Below are 18,886 nucleotides of genomic sequence, written 5' to 3'. Positions count from 1 at the left end.
GCTGTGAAGTAGGTGTCTTTTAAATTTAAAGCTCTTGATACAAGGTAATTTCTATACTTGGGCAATTCTTTTCTATTTCAAATTAAATTACTTTTATTTTCTTCTTTCAGGTATCTCTTGTAGTGTGTTTTATTCTGATGTTTGGTAATTCAATGTTATTGACATCATATTATGCTGCATCTTTAGTAGTTATCTGGGTAAGTAATTTAAGAAAACAAAAAGACATCACATGCTAAGACTAATGCTGTACTGTTATATATGTATTGATGTAAAATGTGAAACTGCTGTATTACCAGATAGTTGAGAAGTCTTTCACGTGACAAACAGAATTAGACCTTAAAGATATTTGGAGAATGGGTAAATAGTAATTTAAAAAATTCATGTTGTTAACACCAGGACCTCTTCATAAGAGAAATTCAGTTAATGCTCAGTTCTCTTGTTTTTATAAAAATACAAGATTTACCACGTATGTTTTTTTGACAAGAATAATTGTAAAACAAGAACATGAGCAAGGAGGAGTTTGTTTTAAATGCCTCTCTATTGATTGTGAAACTGCAAATGCAGAACAAATGACTAAAACATATGTAACAATAGGCTTAGACTATTTGAACCTGCTGAGTCATGCTGCCATGTTAGTGAAAGTATTCACTGAAGACTCATTGTCTCATCATTCACTATCTTAATTTTTCCTTAAATAGGAAAAACAACCACCAACTTCTTTCAGTTTCATACAATTTCTCTTAAGGGAATTATGTACATAAGAAATAGGAGATAAGATTGTGTGAGCAGATCTAGTTTAGCATACTACAAATCATCTCAATTTCTGATTCTTTTTGCCTCTCCCAGAAGCTTGGGGCAGGCTCAGTGATTTTTTTGTGTGCATGTGTGTTTATATTTTGTCCATTAGTAAAAGAGTGGTAATCTCCCACTTAACACAAAGAATAAGCTGCCTTGGCTACTGCTATTTGCTACAATATAGTTTGCTTGTTATAAGCCCACTCTAGTTTCTTGTAGCAGCTTTTGTAATTACATAGTTAGTAAAGGTACATTAAATTTCTTGCCTGTTTTCTGCTTTGGAAGAAATATTTATTATTTGTCTGTTATTTGGGTGCTTATAGTGGCCTCAGTCTTAGTGTCACATACTGACTGGGTTTCTGAAAGCTTTTAAGTTTACTCTCAGTTTGTCTTAATTACTTTGTTCATCAAAGTAGCTTAAAGTGAGGCTTCCTTTTGTCAGAATATGAGGAACATAATGTGAAACAGAAAAATACTAGTAACATGCACCCACCTCCCTCCCACGCTCCCCAGTATTCTGTTGCCTTGTTTGAAAATTATTTGTATTATGCTGTCAGTAATTTATTTATTGCCTCAGATGTGTATTGTCATTTGTGGAAGCAGAAGTAATTCAGTTTCCCATTGGTTTTGATTTAAAGAAGCTTAGAACTGTATAATACAGTTTCTTACTTATTAAGGAGAAGAGTAGTCTTCCATTAATTGTATATAAACTGAAAAGAAGGCTCCGGGGAGATCTAATTGCGGCCTTCCAGTACCTGAAGGGACCTACAGGAAAGCTGGTGAGGGACTGTTTATCAGGGAGTGTAGTGACAGGACAAGGGGTAATGGGTTTAAGCTGAAGGAGGGTCGATTTAGATTAGATGTTAGGAAGAAATTCTTTGCTGTGAGGGTGATGAGGCACTGGAACAGGTTGCCCAGAGAGGCTGTGGATGCCCCATCCCTGGAAGTGTTTAAGACCAGGTTGGATGAGGCTTTGGGCAATGTGGTCTAGTGGAGAGTGTCCCTGCCCATGGCAGGGGGGTTGGAACTAGATGATCTTTGAGGTCCCTTCCAACCCAAACCATTCTGTGATTCTATGATTCTACGTTTTCCCAGTGCAGGATGAAATCACAATATTATACAATCATTCATATTTCAGGTTGTATTAATTATGGAGTGTTTTTTAATAAATAGCTGTGTGGTACAATAGGCGCTTGCCAAAAGAACAAAAAACCCTCATCTAGGGTACTGGAATATCTTGTTACTATATGTTACTGAAAATATATATTCATTTTATTATTAGGGAATTCTTGAATTGAGTCCAAAAGTCTTGAAAAGCATCAGAAGAGAAGTCTATCTATGGGTAAGGAATTTAATATATTTTGATCTTCACAAAAGAACTATGACTTTTTTTTCTGCTTATTTGTTTTAATGAAATACAGAAATAACTTCTGGTTTACTTTCTAATAGTTGAAAATCAAGAAATATAGCTGCACTACTCTCTTTCAGTAAATTGTCCATATTCCTAGAAATTAATCTTAAATTACTGAAGGAAGAAAAGGGGCATAAGCATACATTTATATCAGAAAATTGAAATAGCCTTCAAGTGGCAACACATTTCATTTTAAATTATCAACTTATACATATTGCAGGTTTTGTAAACATGTTTAAAAATCCATTTAAAATAAAGGACAATTTAGAAAATGCAAGTGAAAAGCTAACAGTGCTTGCAGAAGTGGAGATTAAGGTACTGCATTAGATACTCACTAAAATGTGTCCTATATAATTTTTTTAGGATAATTTTTATAACAGCAAGCAACTTATAAACTAAGTAAGGGAAGCAAGTCAGAGTAAAACACTGTCAGGTGGGTGGGTGGGGTTTGAGGGCAGTAGAGGCCATGTCCAAACATGGAGGATACCCCCAAAACTACAACAAATAAAATATAACAGTGTAGAAGACATGAGAAGCAACTTGCTGCTTACAACATAACATTAGCTTGTAAAAACACCTGAAATCAGAGCCTACCAAGACTTAAGTGTGGCTTAATTCTTAAATGAAGGGTGGCCTGTTAGCAAAACTGGATAGAATTCATACAAAGGAATTAGAATATAAAGGAGTTAAAAAATATATTTATAACAAAGCGTAGTGCATGTATAACCTGCCAGTGTAGTTAGCTGTGGTACCAGGGAAAATGGGAGTGTAGGCAAATCTCATGTCAGTTTTTAAAAAGGAGATCCAATGCATTTGTGGAACTGAAGACCAATAAGTCTTAACTTTCGTAAAAGAATAAAAACTTCAACAGTGATGAAGTTAGGGTTATATGTACATGCAATATAATGAGATAGGTCTGATACAGCCTCTATGAAAGGAAGTCATGCCTTGCAGATAGATTTGAAGGATGTAGATAAGGGTGTGTGGGTGAAAGTAATGCACTTAAATTTCAGAAGTCTTTTTGGGAAGATATCTAACTGGAATTATAAAAGAAACTAAGCTCCATGGGATAAGGTGTGAATGTTTGAAGGTAAGAAGCAAAGGGTGGGATTAAATGGTAAGTTTTCTAAAGAAAACCACCACCACCCTAAGTATGTTATGTAAAATAATTGATCCTAAATAAGTCCTTGCCACTCAGCAGAGAAATCTTGGTATTCTTATGAAAAGTTCTCTGAACACATCAATTCATTACTGAGCAGGCATCAAATAGGAAAATACAGAATGCTTCCCTGAAAAAGTACTACCATCAAATTTAAGTAGAAAGAGTATGAAGTTAATTATTAATGTATAATTGCTAAATACCTGAGATTTTAAAATAGGGAAGAGTTCCACATCTTGTAAAGTAAAGGTAAATATGACAAAGCCAGTGAATAGAAGTAGGATATAATTATAGTTTATTTAGTGCCCCTTATGCTAGTAGCAATAAGCTTATAAGAGAGCAAGATACTGTGGAAGAAAAAAAAAAAAGGCATTCAGAAAAGGATTAGGTGCCTTCTAGGTATTTAGGCTTCATTGCAGCCATTAAATGGGATGATTGACTGCAACCCATGGTCATATAAAAATCCTGGTTACATTAGAGATCAATTTGTATTTTGCTATTACATTCTCTCTGAAAGCAGCTGCTGCTGGTCCCATATACAAGCTACTGAGCCAGGTTGTCCTATTCAGTTGATCAGGTTTTATAAAGAATTAGATAGATTAAGCTAGATAGCCAATAATTTAATCTTTCTGGTACAGGGATAAACATATGTAACTAAAAGGAGTAATTGTACATACTTTCTTTGTATTTCCTTCAGTTCTAATTTGAGATTATCTTGAGAAGGTACTATAAATCAGCAAATTCTTCCAAAGATTTGAATTATGAGAGTAGTACAACCTGATAACATGAAGAGGCTGTTGGTGGGAAATAATCACTACACACTGGTGTATGCAGAACAGATGGAATCGGCAGTGAGGCTGCCCCTGTTTAAAGTTAACTTTGGTACCTCAGCCACAATGTCATCTGCAGCCATAATAAACATCACATCAAGTTATTTCAGCTGTAATAGAAAATAGAAAAATACTTAAAACACCCCAGTGTACTGAAATTTGGGAAGTGTAATTGGTTAGAAATTACTGTACTTACTGGTGATAATGTAGGAGAGTTTGTAACTACTAGCTAAATTTAATAAGCCTTTTAAAAAAGAAAAGGTTTCTTTAAAAATTTGTTAAAACGTGTTTAATTCTGAATATATTTTTTTAAGGTCATTGAAGGATGTGCCTGGTTATTTGGGACAGTCACCTTGAAATACCTAACTTCTTTAGTGTTTGGAATAGCTGATGATGTAAGTTCTCTTGTCTGAGTATCTGGTTGGTGTCTTTCAAATTTTTTTAAATTTTTAATATTTTGATTTTTGGCATCTTACTGATATACTTCCCTGAAATTCCAAGTTTTGTTTTGCAGAAGTGGGAGAGGGATTGCATATTTGCTTTCTCATTCATTATGTGTTATCACTTTGAGGTATTATTACTGAAGTTTGTGAAAAGACAAATGTTTTTGCTATTGAGTTAGTAAATGCTCTATGTGTTTGTTTTTAAATGTGGATTTATATATCTTTGTTTATTTTGGTTATCTTCTACCTACATCTTTTCTTTATTTACTCAATTGCTTAATTCACTTTCCTCTGAAGCTAATTTTTAAGATGGTTTTGAAATGCTTGTTGTAACTAGGACTCCTTGCTTCACTTCAGACCCTTTATTGTCAGATTCTACTGTTAAAGGCCTATCTGCAGATGTGCATCAAGGAGAAAAAGATGGGAAGTTCATATGTTAAAATATGAGTATGCAAAACTATACTCTTGTTAAACCCAATTGCAATGGTAACACCCTTTCTCTGCTGCTTTTTGCTTTTTATTTAACACAGTCCAATCTGTGTTACACTCAAAGATGTCATTTAATATACCTGAAATAGATTTTTGATTTTTTTTTTGTGCTCTTGTCGTAAATCATATAAACTTCTGTTCTAATTAAAAATATTGCTCATATACATTTAAACTACTTTGATGTGAAAACCAGGACAGTTTTTGCTTACTACACCTTTTTTTCCCCTGTATATCCTACCAGGCTCATATAGGAAATATATTAAAATCTAAATTTATTGGCTACAAGGATTTTGATACATTAATGTATACCTGTGCTGCAGAGTTTGACTTCATGGAAAAAGAGGTAATTTGATCACATTAGATGATTACGGAAAATGGCACTTTTTGGTTTATCTTAATTTATAATTTAAAACATCTGGGAGCCATAACCTCCTACTGTTATGATAAATTCAAGTGCTTACTCATGAAGTTAGACACATTAATGAACTTAAGCTAAATCTAACTGGTTTTATTGCTTTTAAATTAACTAAAAACAAAACAGTGTTTTGATTTTGGATCTAAGAAATGTGCTTGCTTGAATGAAAGAAGTGCTTGCTCAGGGATAAATGAAAGATTACAGTTCTGTAAACTTAAGATTTTATGTGGCTGTGAGTAACTGGTTTTGCGTATATGGAAAATGTACTGAGAGCTGTAAAAGTCTTGTGTGGTAGATTTAGACCACAGAAGAGCATCTAAGTGTCTTAATGTGGTGTTAGTAGACTTTTTTTAGTTCATCAGTATCTAGATATGCATTTAGGTTACTCAACCCATAGTACTCAAATTCAGATTAGATTCAATCTAATTTTAGTCTTTGGGTGGCTTGCCAAAGAACTGGGAATAATTTACTGATGACCCTAATATGATAACCTCTGGTGTGATTGCTGGGTGTGGTTTTCAATTCGAGTTTGTTTGTTTGCTTTGTTCTTGTTGAATGTTTAAATTTACATTTTACTCAAGGAAGAACTGTTTATATTGTTGTCTTTAAAATGATCATTGAAGTAATTATAGGTGAATGGAAAGCAATTAATGCAGTTTATTTCCATTGTAGACTCCAGTAAGATACACAAAGACTCTGCTATTACCAGTTGTTCTGGTGGTTTTTGGGGTAATCATCAAAAGGGTAAGTGATTGATTTAGTGAATCACCTTTACCTTTTTAGTTTTTTTGAAGGGATCACTATTTATTTTGAGGTGGGAAGAAGTTAGTGTTGTGGGTTAATCGCGGGTTAACCTTGGCTGGTTGCCAGGCACCTGGCAAAGCCATGCTCTCATTCCCTGTCCTCAGCGGGACAGAGTGGATAGAGTTGAAAACTCTGATGAGTCAACATAAGGACAGGGAGATCACTCACCAATTTACTGTCATGAGCAAAACAGACTTGAATTGGGGAAGATTAATTTAATTTGTTGTCAATTAAAAATAGAGTAGGATTGTGAGAAACAAAAACAAAACTAAAACCATCTTCCCTTCATCCCCACCACCTTCTTTCCAGGCTCAATGGGTCCCTCCCACAGGCTGCAGTTCTTCAAGAACTGCTCCAGCATGGATCCTTTCCATGGGGTACAGTCCTTCAAGGTCACAGATCATGCCAGAAAACCTGCTCTGTGGGTTCCTCTCCACGAGCTGCATTTCCTGCCAGGGGCTTGCTCCTGTGTGAGCTCTCCATGGACTGCAGCTTCCTTCAGGGCATGTCCACCTGCTCTGGCATGGGTCCTCCGTGGGTTGATATCTGCTCCACCATGCTCCTCCATGGGCTATAGAGGGAAAACCTACATCACCATGGTCTTCTCCACAAGCACAAGGGGAATCTCTCTGCTCCAGTACCTGGAGTGCCTCTTCCCCCTCCTTCACTGACCTTAGTGTCTGCAGAGTTGTTCCTCTCCCACTTTTCTCACTACTCTCTCTTAAAATTGCTGCACACTCTTTTTTACCTTTTCTTAAACATGTTATCAACAGGGGCACCACCGTCATCACTGATGTGCTCAGCTTTGGCCAGTGGTAGATCTGTTTGGAGCTGGCTGGAACTGGCTCTGTCTGACATGGGGGCAGCCCCTGGTGTCTTCTCACAGAAGCCACCCCTGCAGCCCCCCCCCCCCCCGCCTGCTGCCAGAACCTTGCCACATAAAAGTTAGATAAAACACAAGTTTTCAAAAATATTTGCTTAAAATTCTGTATTCTACTTACATAGATTTTTGCAAAGGTCCAGTCCTGAGTCAGTGGTAAAACTTGCTTTGATGTTAAGCACCAAAAAAATTTCTGTCACTTAGCTGATAAGTACTATAACTGAAGTTTATAACTGTTTTCGTAAATTTGATTATGTATAATTTGTGTAAAAACAACTTACAGTTTACACAGGAACAGATGGGATTACTGCTAACTGCCTGGCTAATTAAACATCCTCAAAAAAAATTTTTAGCTAAAACATTTCATGTCTTTATCTTAGCATTATCTCAAAATGATATTACCCAGGTGTAATTTAATCTAGCAAATGTTAAAAATGCTTTAGAATGCTTTTGAAAGTTTATTCATGCTTTTTGTTGGCTCTTGTTTTCTTCAGGCAATTAAATATCTTATATGGGCCTTATCTCAGGCAGGCCAATATGAAAGGTAAATATTGTTGTCTTTTTTAATGTAAAACTGACTTTTCTGCTGGAAGTTTATTTGATTTGCTATATGCTAAATAATTCAGAATTCTACTTTGTATTGGCCCTTTTTGATAGGTAAATTAGTTCAGTAACTGAATGACTTGGATGTACTATATGTGGTATTTTTATAGGATGTCTAAAACTAAGTTTAGCTGCTTTTAACCCTCTTACCCCCAAATTTTCTATTTAATCATTTATTTTTCTGCTCTGTTCCTAAACCAATATTTATTTATGTGTCTATTTGCTTTTCACCTATGAATAGTGAATGCAAATTCTTTCTTCCCCATTATGTTTTTTCTAGGTTATAAAGATACTTGAGTTTTTCATCTTTAGGAAGGGATCCTAACTGTATTAATTTTGTTTTCTAAATATCTGTAATACATACTCTACCTGTCACAGCCATTTGGCATCACTTTTTGATGCTGTGCTCCAGAGCAGTCAGTTTGTCCAATTGAATATTGTCATTTCCCTAACATATCTTTTTGTTTTTGCCCCCTGCTTTTTTTTTTTTTTTTTTTTCAATTTACCACTAAACATTTCAGTGATCTCTACTAATGGCTGTTATCGAAATTTCAACAGATGTGAGCAGGATTCAGCATCCTGTCTTCGCAAATGTTTTTGGAGAGCAACAAGTATACATGACTTTCACTCTTTTCACATTTGTATTTCCTTCTGAGAATCCAAAGCCAATCTATGCAGTACCTGAGTAAATTACTGCCCTTCCCCCCCCTTTTTTTGCCTTTTACGTTACTGAAGTTTCATTCTCTGAATAAGCTGTTCTATATATGAAATAATTCATGGAAGTAATCAAAAAACTGCTAAAATTAACTTTCAGATTTCCAAATAGATATAGAGATTGAGTAGGATAGTTACTGATTTGCCATATATTTCAAAGCTTGTTATAGAGGGGGAAAAAAATCTGTGCAGGAGCACTGTATTAGTTCAGTTGTCTAGAGCCACTATAGATGACTTCAAAGTAAAACCAGTGCTTCTGTAGTACATAAACAAACAATGTAATTTTCTGGGTTTTTTTATGCAGAGAGGAACGTTTTAACCATGGTGAGGTAAGATTCTTTTTCTGTGCAATTTTATTTGTATGTTAATGTGAATACTCAATATTGAAGCAGAGGTTGCAATGTTCTGATCCTGATACGTGTTTTATCTGAAGGTAAGTATTTGCATCTTTTATTCCCTCGCCTTTAAATTGGGTCCTGTACATCACCAGAATAACTCTGGAATGTTGAACAAAAAAAATATGCTAGCTATTGGTGGGGTTGCAGTGCAAGAGAGGAGTCTTCGGGGCTTTTGCTGTAGCAGTACAGAAAAACACTGAAATTATGCTGGACCTTCCATTTTCCCTGTATAGACTGAGAAGGAGACTGGTTCCTTTACTGGGGCTTCACATGACAGATAATGTTAAAATTCTGATTTGAAATACGCCATAATGAAAGTAATTCTATGTGTCATTCTTTTATTAAAATTATGCAAAAATTATAATTGAATGGCAGCTTTCTTACGTGATTTCTTTATTTGCTGTAAAGTCAGCAAGGACAGTGCAAAACTTTCTTAACAGCAATTTATTTGTGATTTGTGCTATGAGAGAAATCTCATGCCATTCAAAATATGATATTCAATCAGTTAGATAAAAGCACTGATTGCAAAAATGCCTCTATGGTTTACCAGAGCACTTCCACAGGTAACATAGATTCAATGTTATGAGTGGTGAGTGATATATCTGCTTTTTAACCTTTTCTGAGAATACTGAAGCAAGCCGTCTGTGGTTGTGTGAATACCAAGGATGACTTTATTTGCTTCTTTCATTTTACGCTCAGGTATTTTAGGTATTAAATAGCAAGGTCTCAGATCTCCTTACTTCTCTAAAGAGGTTATACAAGAACTTTTATTACGTATGTTATTGCCTGTTTATGTTTCAGGATCTCTTACATAGCTCGACATTTCTCCAGCTCTTTTTGATTTTATTGTTAATGTTTGTCCTTCCTGTTGTTCTATACCTTAGCATAATACATACACTTTAGGAAAAAAGATAACAATGTCCTTATCACTATCTGAAATGTGAAGATCTTTACTTTGACTTCAACTCTCTTTCAGACAAGCTCGTCATTTAACCTATACTAAAAATGAATTCGTATGTTTAAGCCACAAATGAAAATGCAAATAGTATGCTCTTGTATGGTGGTTTGTTTCTTTTGCAGCTGGTATACCATGCGTTGCAGCTGTTGGCATACAGTGTCCTAGCGATTTTAATTATGAGACTAAAACTGTTTTTGACACCACATCTATGTGTTATGGCTTCCTTGGTGTGTTCAAAACAGGTAAGAGGTTTTTTTAATCCTGTAGCTATCATGTCAGTACTTACAGTATTGCCCAGATATTTGTTCTAAAGCAGTTTTCTCTGTGTGTGTAATTGCTGAATCTGAGTGTACCAGTTAAAAATAAACTAGATTATATTTCCTGTTGAAAGTAAATGAAAAATATGGTTACACAAGTTCCATTCTCCCCTCCTCCCAAATAAAGCAAGTGTCTTGTTTTATGTGACTTGTCCATTTGCATTATTATACGAGATTATATGCTGTGTATTGAGTTTGAGCATAGGGAGACATGCACTGGATTTTACTGTGTTCACGCACTTATATGCCATTGCAGGTTTTCTATTGGCTACTGATTTTATCCAAACAGTGTTTGACTTTGTTTTAGAGCTTATTGCCTTGCATATTTTTTGTGTATTAATTCTTTCCAGAAGTATAGTTTTGAAGTCTTGCATTTTGAAAAGATTTCAGCCTTTAAAGTCAAAAGTCATATGCCTAACTCAGATTTAATTTTCCTAGCTTGAAATCATCCATAGCATAAAATGTTCCTAGATTTTCTCCAGATATAAAAGATCTTAGAATTGGCTTTTCATGTTTCGTTATCTGTATTTTTGAGAAGTGAACTTGATTGAATCTCTATCTAAACAGCTGTTTTAGAAGCTTTGCAGTTGCAGCAAAAGTAGGATAAGCAGTCCTTTGGCTGGGAAGCAGACAGGGGGGTAGATTGAAAGATGGCCGAACAGCTGGGACCAGAGAGAGGCGATCAATGGTACGAAGTCTGATTGAAGGCCAGTAACTAATGATGTGCCCCAGGGGTCAATACTGGGTCCAGTCCTGTTCCAACATCTTTGTTAATAGTCTGGATGATGGGGCAGAGTGTACCCTCAGCAAGTTTGCTGATGCTACAAAACTGGGAGGAGTGGCTGGTACACCAGATGGGTGTGCTGACATCCAGAAGGAGCTCAACAGGCTGGAGAAATGGCCTGACAGGAACCTCATGCAGTTCAACAAAGGAAAGTCCTGCACCTGGGGAGGAACAACTGCAGGCACTAGTACATGGTGGGGGCTGACCAGCCGGAAAGCTGCTTTGCAGAAAAGGACCAGGGCTTCTGATGGGCGCCAAGTTGAACATGAGGCAGCAATGTGCCCTTGCTACAAAGAAGGCCAATGGTATCCTGGGCTGCATTAGGAGTGCTGCCAGCAGGTCAAGGGAGGTGATACTTCCCCTCTATTCAGCACTGTTGAGGCCACAGCTGGAGTGCTGGGTTACGTACTGGGCTCCCCAGGACAAGAGAGGCATGGACATACTGGAGAGAGTCCAGGAGAGACCTGTGAGGGTGATGTAAGTAGCATCTCCTATGAGGAAAGGCTAAGAGAGCTGGGACTGTGCAGACTGCAGAAGTCTCAGGGGAATCTTAGCAATTTGTACAAATATCTGAAGGGAGAGTGTAAAGAGGACAGAGCCAGGCTCTTTTCAGTGGTGCCCGGTGACAGGACAGGCAATGTGCACACACTGAAACACAGGAGGTTCCCTCTGAACATCAGGAAACTTTTTTTTTATTTCCCCTCTGTGAAGGTGACCAAGCCCTGGCACAGGCTGCCCAGGTAGGTTGCGGAGTCTCTATCCTTGGAGATACTCAAAAGCCATCTGGACATGGTCCTGGGCAACTGGCTCTAGGTGGCCCTGCTTGAGCAGGGGGGCTGGACCAGATGACCTTCAGAGGTCCCTTCCAACCTCAACCCGTCTGTGATTTTGTAGAAAGCGTTATTTACATCACACAAAGTAACCCACCTTGAGAGAGTGAAAGATGGTGATTAATAGCAAGCTGGGCTTAGTAAGAAGAAAACAAATTGGGAAGGTGAGATGGGGAACTCATGAAAATGTCTATATGGAGAACATCACCATGAGGATGAGTGGGAGAAAGAATCCAGTGCTAAGAACTGTTGCAGACATGATACAGAAGAAGGAAAAGAGAAAAATGTTTGACAGAGTGGGGAAACTAGCAATGGCTGGGGAAGAAAATCAGGATTTTAGTAAGAAACGTGAGTTATTAGGTTTGCTGTTCTTGAAAATTAAATAAATACAAGAATAACATTACAAAGTTCAGTATTTCAAAATCTGGAGTGCCACTACTGATGGTGTACGTACAACCTTTTTCTGGCTGCCTTGTGCATATGCATGTGATACAGACTATAATGCCTTATAGACATTGTTTTTCCCACAGTATCTGTGGTTGGAGCCTGTCCTAAGAGTGAATTAGGGTTGTATGGTGAAGGCAGTTACTGTCTGCGGAACATCTGATGCATGTCTCATACAAGTGAAAGATGAGTGAATGAGACAGAATTATGGAAAGAGGAGAAAGCTGTCCCTTGTTAAGGCAGCTGAACAAAGGATTGTTTCCCAGAAAACAGGATTGCTTCCCTGGATGTTCTTTCAGGGAAGGACAGTTTTTGATAATGTTGGACAAGCTACATAGTATCAGTCTGCTTAAATGTTGTGCTCATTACTTTCTTGATGCCTGTTTTGTTACTTGTCATAGGTAAAAGTGCTGAGTGTTCGGCAACATCACATGAATATGTACAGTGAACATATAGAATGCTAAAAATGTGTCAAAAACTCTTTAAAAAAGTAACTTTATCCACCTTGTAACTGAGTATTGGGACTTAAGAGAAATTTAATTTCCTCTGCACTTTTGCTATTCTGTAAGGTTCACAGGTGTTCTTACGATATTTCCCAGCTTTTAGCTAGTTGTTGTTGAAGTACTGGTATCCTCTTAGGTGGTCTGGTTGTATAAGTAATAACAGTTACACTGTGGTTAAATTTTTCTAAATGAAATTTCAGGAGGTGTTTCTGAGTAATTTGAAATGAAGTTGCTATTCACAGGTCAAAAAAGAAAAAATAGCGTATTTTCTTATAGCATATGATTTCTAGAGAGCAATTACAATATAAATGAATTCTGTCCAAAGTTAATTTGTTCTTAATTCTTCTTGTTTTAACTGTGTGTTCCTAGAATAAAATTAATGGGCTTTACTGCCCTGTTATTGAAAAATTTTTGTAGAATTTTCCAGTGGGTGAAGTTCAGAACTAGAAATATTTCTGTATTTTGTGTCACAGGAAAAGGCCTCTCAGCCTTCTGAGGATTGAAAAACAAAAAAATCTGAACTGTAATTTGTTTGTTTGTTTCTGTATGGAGAGAAGTATTCTCTGAAAGACAGGAAAAAGTACCTTGTAACTGGTAATGACTGAAAGATGAGCTGCTAGGAATGGTTTCTATTAATATGTAGCCTCATTTGCTTTTTTCCACATATTAAGTTAGCCGCTGCACAGCAAATTAGTAAAAGTGATCTGCTAGTGATCTTATTATTATTTTTTTAAGTCACCTGAGTAATGGCACTGTGGTAATTCATCCTGGATTGCTGTGATTTTTGTTTTAGTACTGCAGCTAAGGTCATCAGGCCAGTTAATGTGCATTTGGTAGTCATTGCATTTTGGTTCTTAGAGGATGCCACACATTAAGACTGTGTAAATATTGGCAGAAGAACAGGTTCAGAGTATTTCATCAATATGTTCTTTTGTCTGCTTCCAACTGCGTTTTGGCCCTTTGGTTGTTTTGCTGTTTCCTATGGTTGTAGAGCACGAGTAAGCTTCCCGGGAAGCTACAAATACAGATGATAACCTATTCTGGGAGCTGCCCCTGTTGGACCAGATGGCTCAGGTCCAGTGACTTTTTCTTCCTCCTTTGCAAAATCATGGAGTCGTAGTTAGCTTGAAAGAAATACATCTTGAATGCTAGGGAAGATAAGACTTTAGATGATTGCAGTTTGGACAGTTGTTCTGTGCAGAAGATGATAAATGAGCAGCTAACCCATAGAATAAGGCCTGTGATTATTCTGGCCCTGGCTTGGGCCTTAGGAGAAATATGTACCCGTGTTCAAGAGTGCCCAACTTTAGGTGAACAATGTAAGTAAAAATAAAATTAATTCCCTTGTATTATCAGAAGAGGTTCTTTTGCCTGTTTGGCGTGTTCCCGAGGTTGATGCTGATGGATGCCTGTAAAAGACAAGCCAGATTTTTCTGGTCTGATTGATGTACACTTTCTTTAGTAGGGAGCAGCTGGTAATCTTCCAGGTAATATGACTGGCTTCAGCATGAGAGAGAAACACTGGCCCATAAGGCTGTTGAGCCGCTATCAATCAGACCATTTCTAAGACTGCTGTGGCTTAAGCAAGCGAAGGGATAAGAAAACTTTTTTTTTTTTTGGTAGGGTCAGGAAAATATCAAGTGGGTTCTAGTGAGCTTTTTCTGTCCTACTGGCTGCTGAGCAGAAGTAGTATTTTGAGGTTGAAAATACTTTTTAATATCGATTCAGAAGAATTGCTGCAATGGAGGGAGATGAGAAGGGGAAGATGGGACTTGTGACCAAATGATTGATTAACAGTACATTTATCATTATATAGAGTTTTAGATGTTTGCATAAAGGATAAGTTAATAAGCAACAATTTGTTTTTATAGATGAAAGAAAAAATAAGCAAATTTAATATATGTAATTATCTCATTGTAATTGAGGTCAACACTATCCTTTCCTCTAGCAGACTATGAAAGTTTACCTGCAGTGGTATGTTAGTAGAACTAATTATTTTTGAGGCTGTAGATAGATAACTTGTTAATCAGCTGCCTTTCAAAATATATCCTTTTATTAGTGAACAGTCAGCCTGAGATGGACATTTGTAACATAAACCAAAAACGAACAAACAGGCAAAAGACATACTACAATTATTATTATGCAAATGGCAAAGTAATTTTGTATGTTGTGTTCTTTCAGCCCATTGCATGAATCTGTGTACTTTCAGTTTACCTCAGTGTTGCAGCTTCTGGCACCTGATAGACAATAAAAATGATAACTGTTTACATCCACACATTTCTTCTTTCTGGGGGGGGGGGAACTATACTATCCTGAGTGAAACTTTTGAAAACAAAGGAAAATAGCTGGAGAAAGACTTAGTGTATTCATTTGACAAAAACAAATTAAAACCCTTGACTCTATAAAAACCACATGAGAAACAGCATCCCATCAAAGAAATGCTTCTTTTGCATTGCATATATGTTCAACTGTTCTAGGCTCTTTATGTAAAGAAAATAGTGGTAAATTTAGATACTTTGAACATTAATGAGGTTTTTTATAAAAACATGATAGGAATATGATTTTCTTTGGTTTGAAAAAAGCCATGTAACTCAATAAAGAATTCCAAAGTTCTAAGATGTTCTTGAAGTGAGATTTTTGTGACTGTGGGTAAAAAGGTTTGCTCATGTAGAGCAGCATACAAATCAGTTCATTTCCCTTCATCCTTCCAGACCTACACAGTGGTCAGGCATATTTGGTATATTGTTTCCCTGGATTTTATTGCTGCTCTTGCTAGAGTGTTTAGCAAGTCTTTGAGGATGAGAGTACACTGTATTTTTGGAGAGGTGACTTGAGAGTTTTAATAATCTAAAGTAGTTTACGGTTAGTTTATAACAAAGATAACATACACTACCTTGTTGGTGTAGTCAGCCTAGTGGGAGGTTTTACTGTGAAACTTTATTTTATCATTTCATGATTTAATTAAAAAAAAAAAGGGTAAAGATACTCTGAATGAAATGTATTTTTAGTGCAGGTTTGATGGTTTTTGAAATGCAAAGCCTTACTTCTAATTAACAATAGCTTGAAAAAAAATTAAAATTCATACTTTGTCTTATTTAAGGTTTAGGTCAGATATGGATGAGATGGTGTTCTTGCTCAAACTAAACTTCAGCATAACAAATTTGGTACTTCTTTTTTCTTAACTACCAATTTCACTTATGAGTATTTGCTTAGAGCCTCTGGCAATCTATCTTTAGGAAAAATGCAAGGGCCATCTTTTTCAGTTCAAGAAAGGGAAGAGTAGGATATAAAGCTAATATTAACCTTATATCCAAAGTCTGCTGCTCTTATATGTTTTCAGAAGTTTGCAGTACAATCTCTAAGCCATATACAACAGCTAGAAACTCTTGATGTAAATAGGAGACAAAACACTGTAAAAAGTGCAGTTAGCATTATTGAATCATCTTTACTTGCAGAATTTGACATTTGTACTACAACTTTAAAAGCTGCATTAATGTCAATTTTCTTTTTATTGTAGAAATACCAATATAATGCCCTACATGTGGTAAACATGAATACTACTTATGAGGTCTCACTGAAGTTTAGCAGAGAAGCAATAGCAGAGATGTTTCATATTGTAATATATGTTAGGCTTCTTACAGAGAAATAAAAATGAATTGTGCTGCATACAACATTACAGAATTGTTGTCTAGAAATTAATTGATTCTTGCATTTCAGTTGTTTGGATGGCTCTTCTGTAAAATCCAGCCCAAAACATTGGTGTTTGCTATTTTAGCATTGATGGCAATAGAGGGATCAGCAAACCTTCAAACTCAGTGGAACATCATGGGAGAATTTAGCAATTTGCCACAGGAGGAACTTTTAGAGTGGATAAAAGTCAATACCAGACAAGGTAAACTATTTAATAATGTATAGTGTTCCCCATTACTGTGAGATGTAACTGTAGAACTTGGTATGAATGACTGCAGAGGTATTGCTACTATCAGTGGTTTTGTCTTGGGACTATCCTAACGCCATGGTTTAGTCACATATACTTACCCATACAGAAGCTATCTCAAATGAAAAAAACACTGAAAGCTTGCTTTGTTAGACTAGCAGTCTGGAGGTTCTAGCCACTGGTGTAGAATTTCTACAACTAAAGTGGTTTTTTTGCAAAGTCCAATTAAAATAGTTTTTTACTTAAATGACACAGGGTCCTGTATGTGAGTCCATGATCATCATTTTGCTCATAAAGAATTTGTGTGTGTGTTGTGGTTGCGGCTGTCCTTTTACTAAAATGAGTAAAAGTGATCAGAAAACTAGCTGGAAGCAAAGAAGTTACCTTTTTAGCAAGAAAATACTTTCAAGCTGAAGTGGACTGAGGTTTTATTGCTCATTTAACAGTGGTGTAAGAAGTGACAAATACAAAATTCTTGTCATAATGAACATGTTATTCTACTTATTCAAGAAAAATAAGATGTATTAAGTCTCCATTATTAGATGTTTCATTATTTAATGACTTCTATTGAGTTGAAGGGTTTTTTCTTTTTTAAAAAGAAAAAATGATTTTGTGCATCTGCTGTTCGTGCTATGTAAGGCCTTTTCAAGAAGAGTACCCTACCTTCTTTATGTTTTTCTGCAGGATGACTGTTTAGGTATTTGAAGATTGCTTCTCTGCTTTTACTGCTTGATTCTTCATTTCAAACATGCCTTTCATTTTGGTGTTTCAGATGCAGTTTTTGCAGGAGCAATGCCTACAATGGCAAGTGTTAAATTGTCTACGCTTCGTCCTATTGTAAATCATCCTCACTATGAAGATGCAGGATTAAGGTAAATTTTGAAGTTGAGGATTTATTTGTATTTGCTACTACTTCTCTTAATGTTGGTAATGTACAGTAGGAATGGCATCACATTACGTTGTAAAATTTGTTAAAACCCTGTAGGACTTGATTTGTTATTTTAGATTAAAAACATATGCAGGATTTCTTCAGGACTTGTGTTTATTAGAAAGGATATAATATTAAAGACTAGTTGAGACTGAATTTTCAGTTCCAATTTCAGTAATGGAATTACTGAGTTGTGTACTTTGTTATTTTCAAAATCAGGATATTTTTCTAAACTGAAATGATGTATCTGAAAAGGTCTTTAATTTCCTTTTTTTAATTTTAATATCATAGCATCATTTTTTTTGTAATTTGGTAAAACTGTTTGAAAAAAAAAAAAACAAACCATGAGAAGAAAGCAACAAGATAGAGAGGGATAAAGGAGAAAAGGAGGGGATTCATTTTACATGCCTTATGTCCTTAGTTCTGTTTCAGAACTTTTGGTCAGCCCTGAATTGGTCAGGCAGTTGGTCTAGATGATTATTGTAGTTCCTTTCCAACTGAAATGTTCTAGCCTATCTACAAAAAGACAGGACAGGGCATGTTTGGGGAAAATAAGCTAGAGATGATTCAGTATCAGAAAATGAACAGGAGTTAACAAAGTCATGCTTTGCACAAACAAAGGAGGATATTACTGCGTAATATAAACAGGATCATGGTTTACACATGATGATTTTGCTTTATTTGGCATAGAAAGACATGAGGTCTTGCACTCCGCATTTTAAAGAGTCTGAACGAGGGCAATGAGTATGACCTTTTGCAGAGAGACTGGGCAGGTGATTTCTTCTGATCACCTCCAGTCCAAGCAAGGTCATTTCTAGCCTTCAGTATGATGTGGTGAATGCATTGCTTTGACATCTTTACATTTTCTGTTCACAGTAGCCATGGAGCTTATTACAAAGTTGTCTCCTGCTACAGAAAAATCAAAGGGCTCTATACATTGGTCTTGGAATCATTATATTTGTGAAGAAATAATCACATGAAAGCAAATGGTACTATTAATTTAAACTTTGTTTTAGCCAGGTTGTCTCATGAAAGAAAAAGCCTTCCTGTCCAGTCTAAAGTAAAGCTTACATTTTCATGCTATGTTGCTAGCTAACATTTATATTTCTCTTTTGAAGGGCCAGAACTAAAGTAGTGTATTCCATGTACAGTCGAAAACCTGCAAAAGAAGTAAAAAGAGAATTGATAAAACTAGGAGTGAATTACTACATTCTGGAAGAGTCATTGTGTGTAAGCAGAAAAAA

General features: G+C 36.1%; 1 protein-coding gene across 2 annotated transcripts in view; it reads left to right on the top strand.

Annotated features, from left to right (window-relative positions):
* DPY19L1 (dpy-19 like C-mannosyltransferase 1) overlaps window positions 1-18,886 on the top strand; it is a 50,536-nt gene that overhangs the window by 28,691 nt on the left and 2,959 nt on the right. For both annotated transcript variants that reach the window (XM_054816812.1, XM_054816813.1), the window contains 11 exons: window positions 111-197; window positions 2,078-2,137; window positions 4,510-4,590; window positions 5,369-5,470; window positions 6,215-6,286; window positions 7,721-7,770; window positions 8,848-8,872; window positions 10,022-10,141; window positions 16,495-16,669; window positions 17,487-17,586; window positions 18,761-18,886. In XM_054816812.1, coding sequence (XP_054672787.1) covers window positions 111-197; window positions 2,078-2,137; window positions 4,510-4,590; window positions 5,369-5,470; window positions 6,215-6,286; window positions 7,721-7,770; window positions 8,848-8,872; window positions 10,022-10,141; window positions 16,495-16,669; window positions 17,487-17,586; window positions 18,761-18,886 — 998 coding nt within the window. The remainder of the gene's footprint in view (window positions 1-110; window positions 198-2,077; window positions 2,138-4,509; window positions 4,591-5,368; window positions 5,471-6,214; window positions 6,287-7,720; window positions 7,771-8,847; window positions 8,873-10,021; window positions 10,142-16,494; window positions 16,670-17,486; window positions 17,587-18,760) is intronic.

This window comes from Grus americana, chromosome 2 (genome assembly GCF_028858705.1).
Source record: "Grus americana isolate bGruAme1 chromosome 2, bGruAme1.mat, whole genome shotgun sequence".
In the NCBI taxonomy this organism is placed as follows: Eukaryota; Metazoa; Chordata; class Aves; order Gruiformes; family Gruidae; genus Grus; species Grus americana.
This window is presented reverse-complemented; position numbering and strand designations above follow the sequence as displayed.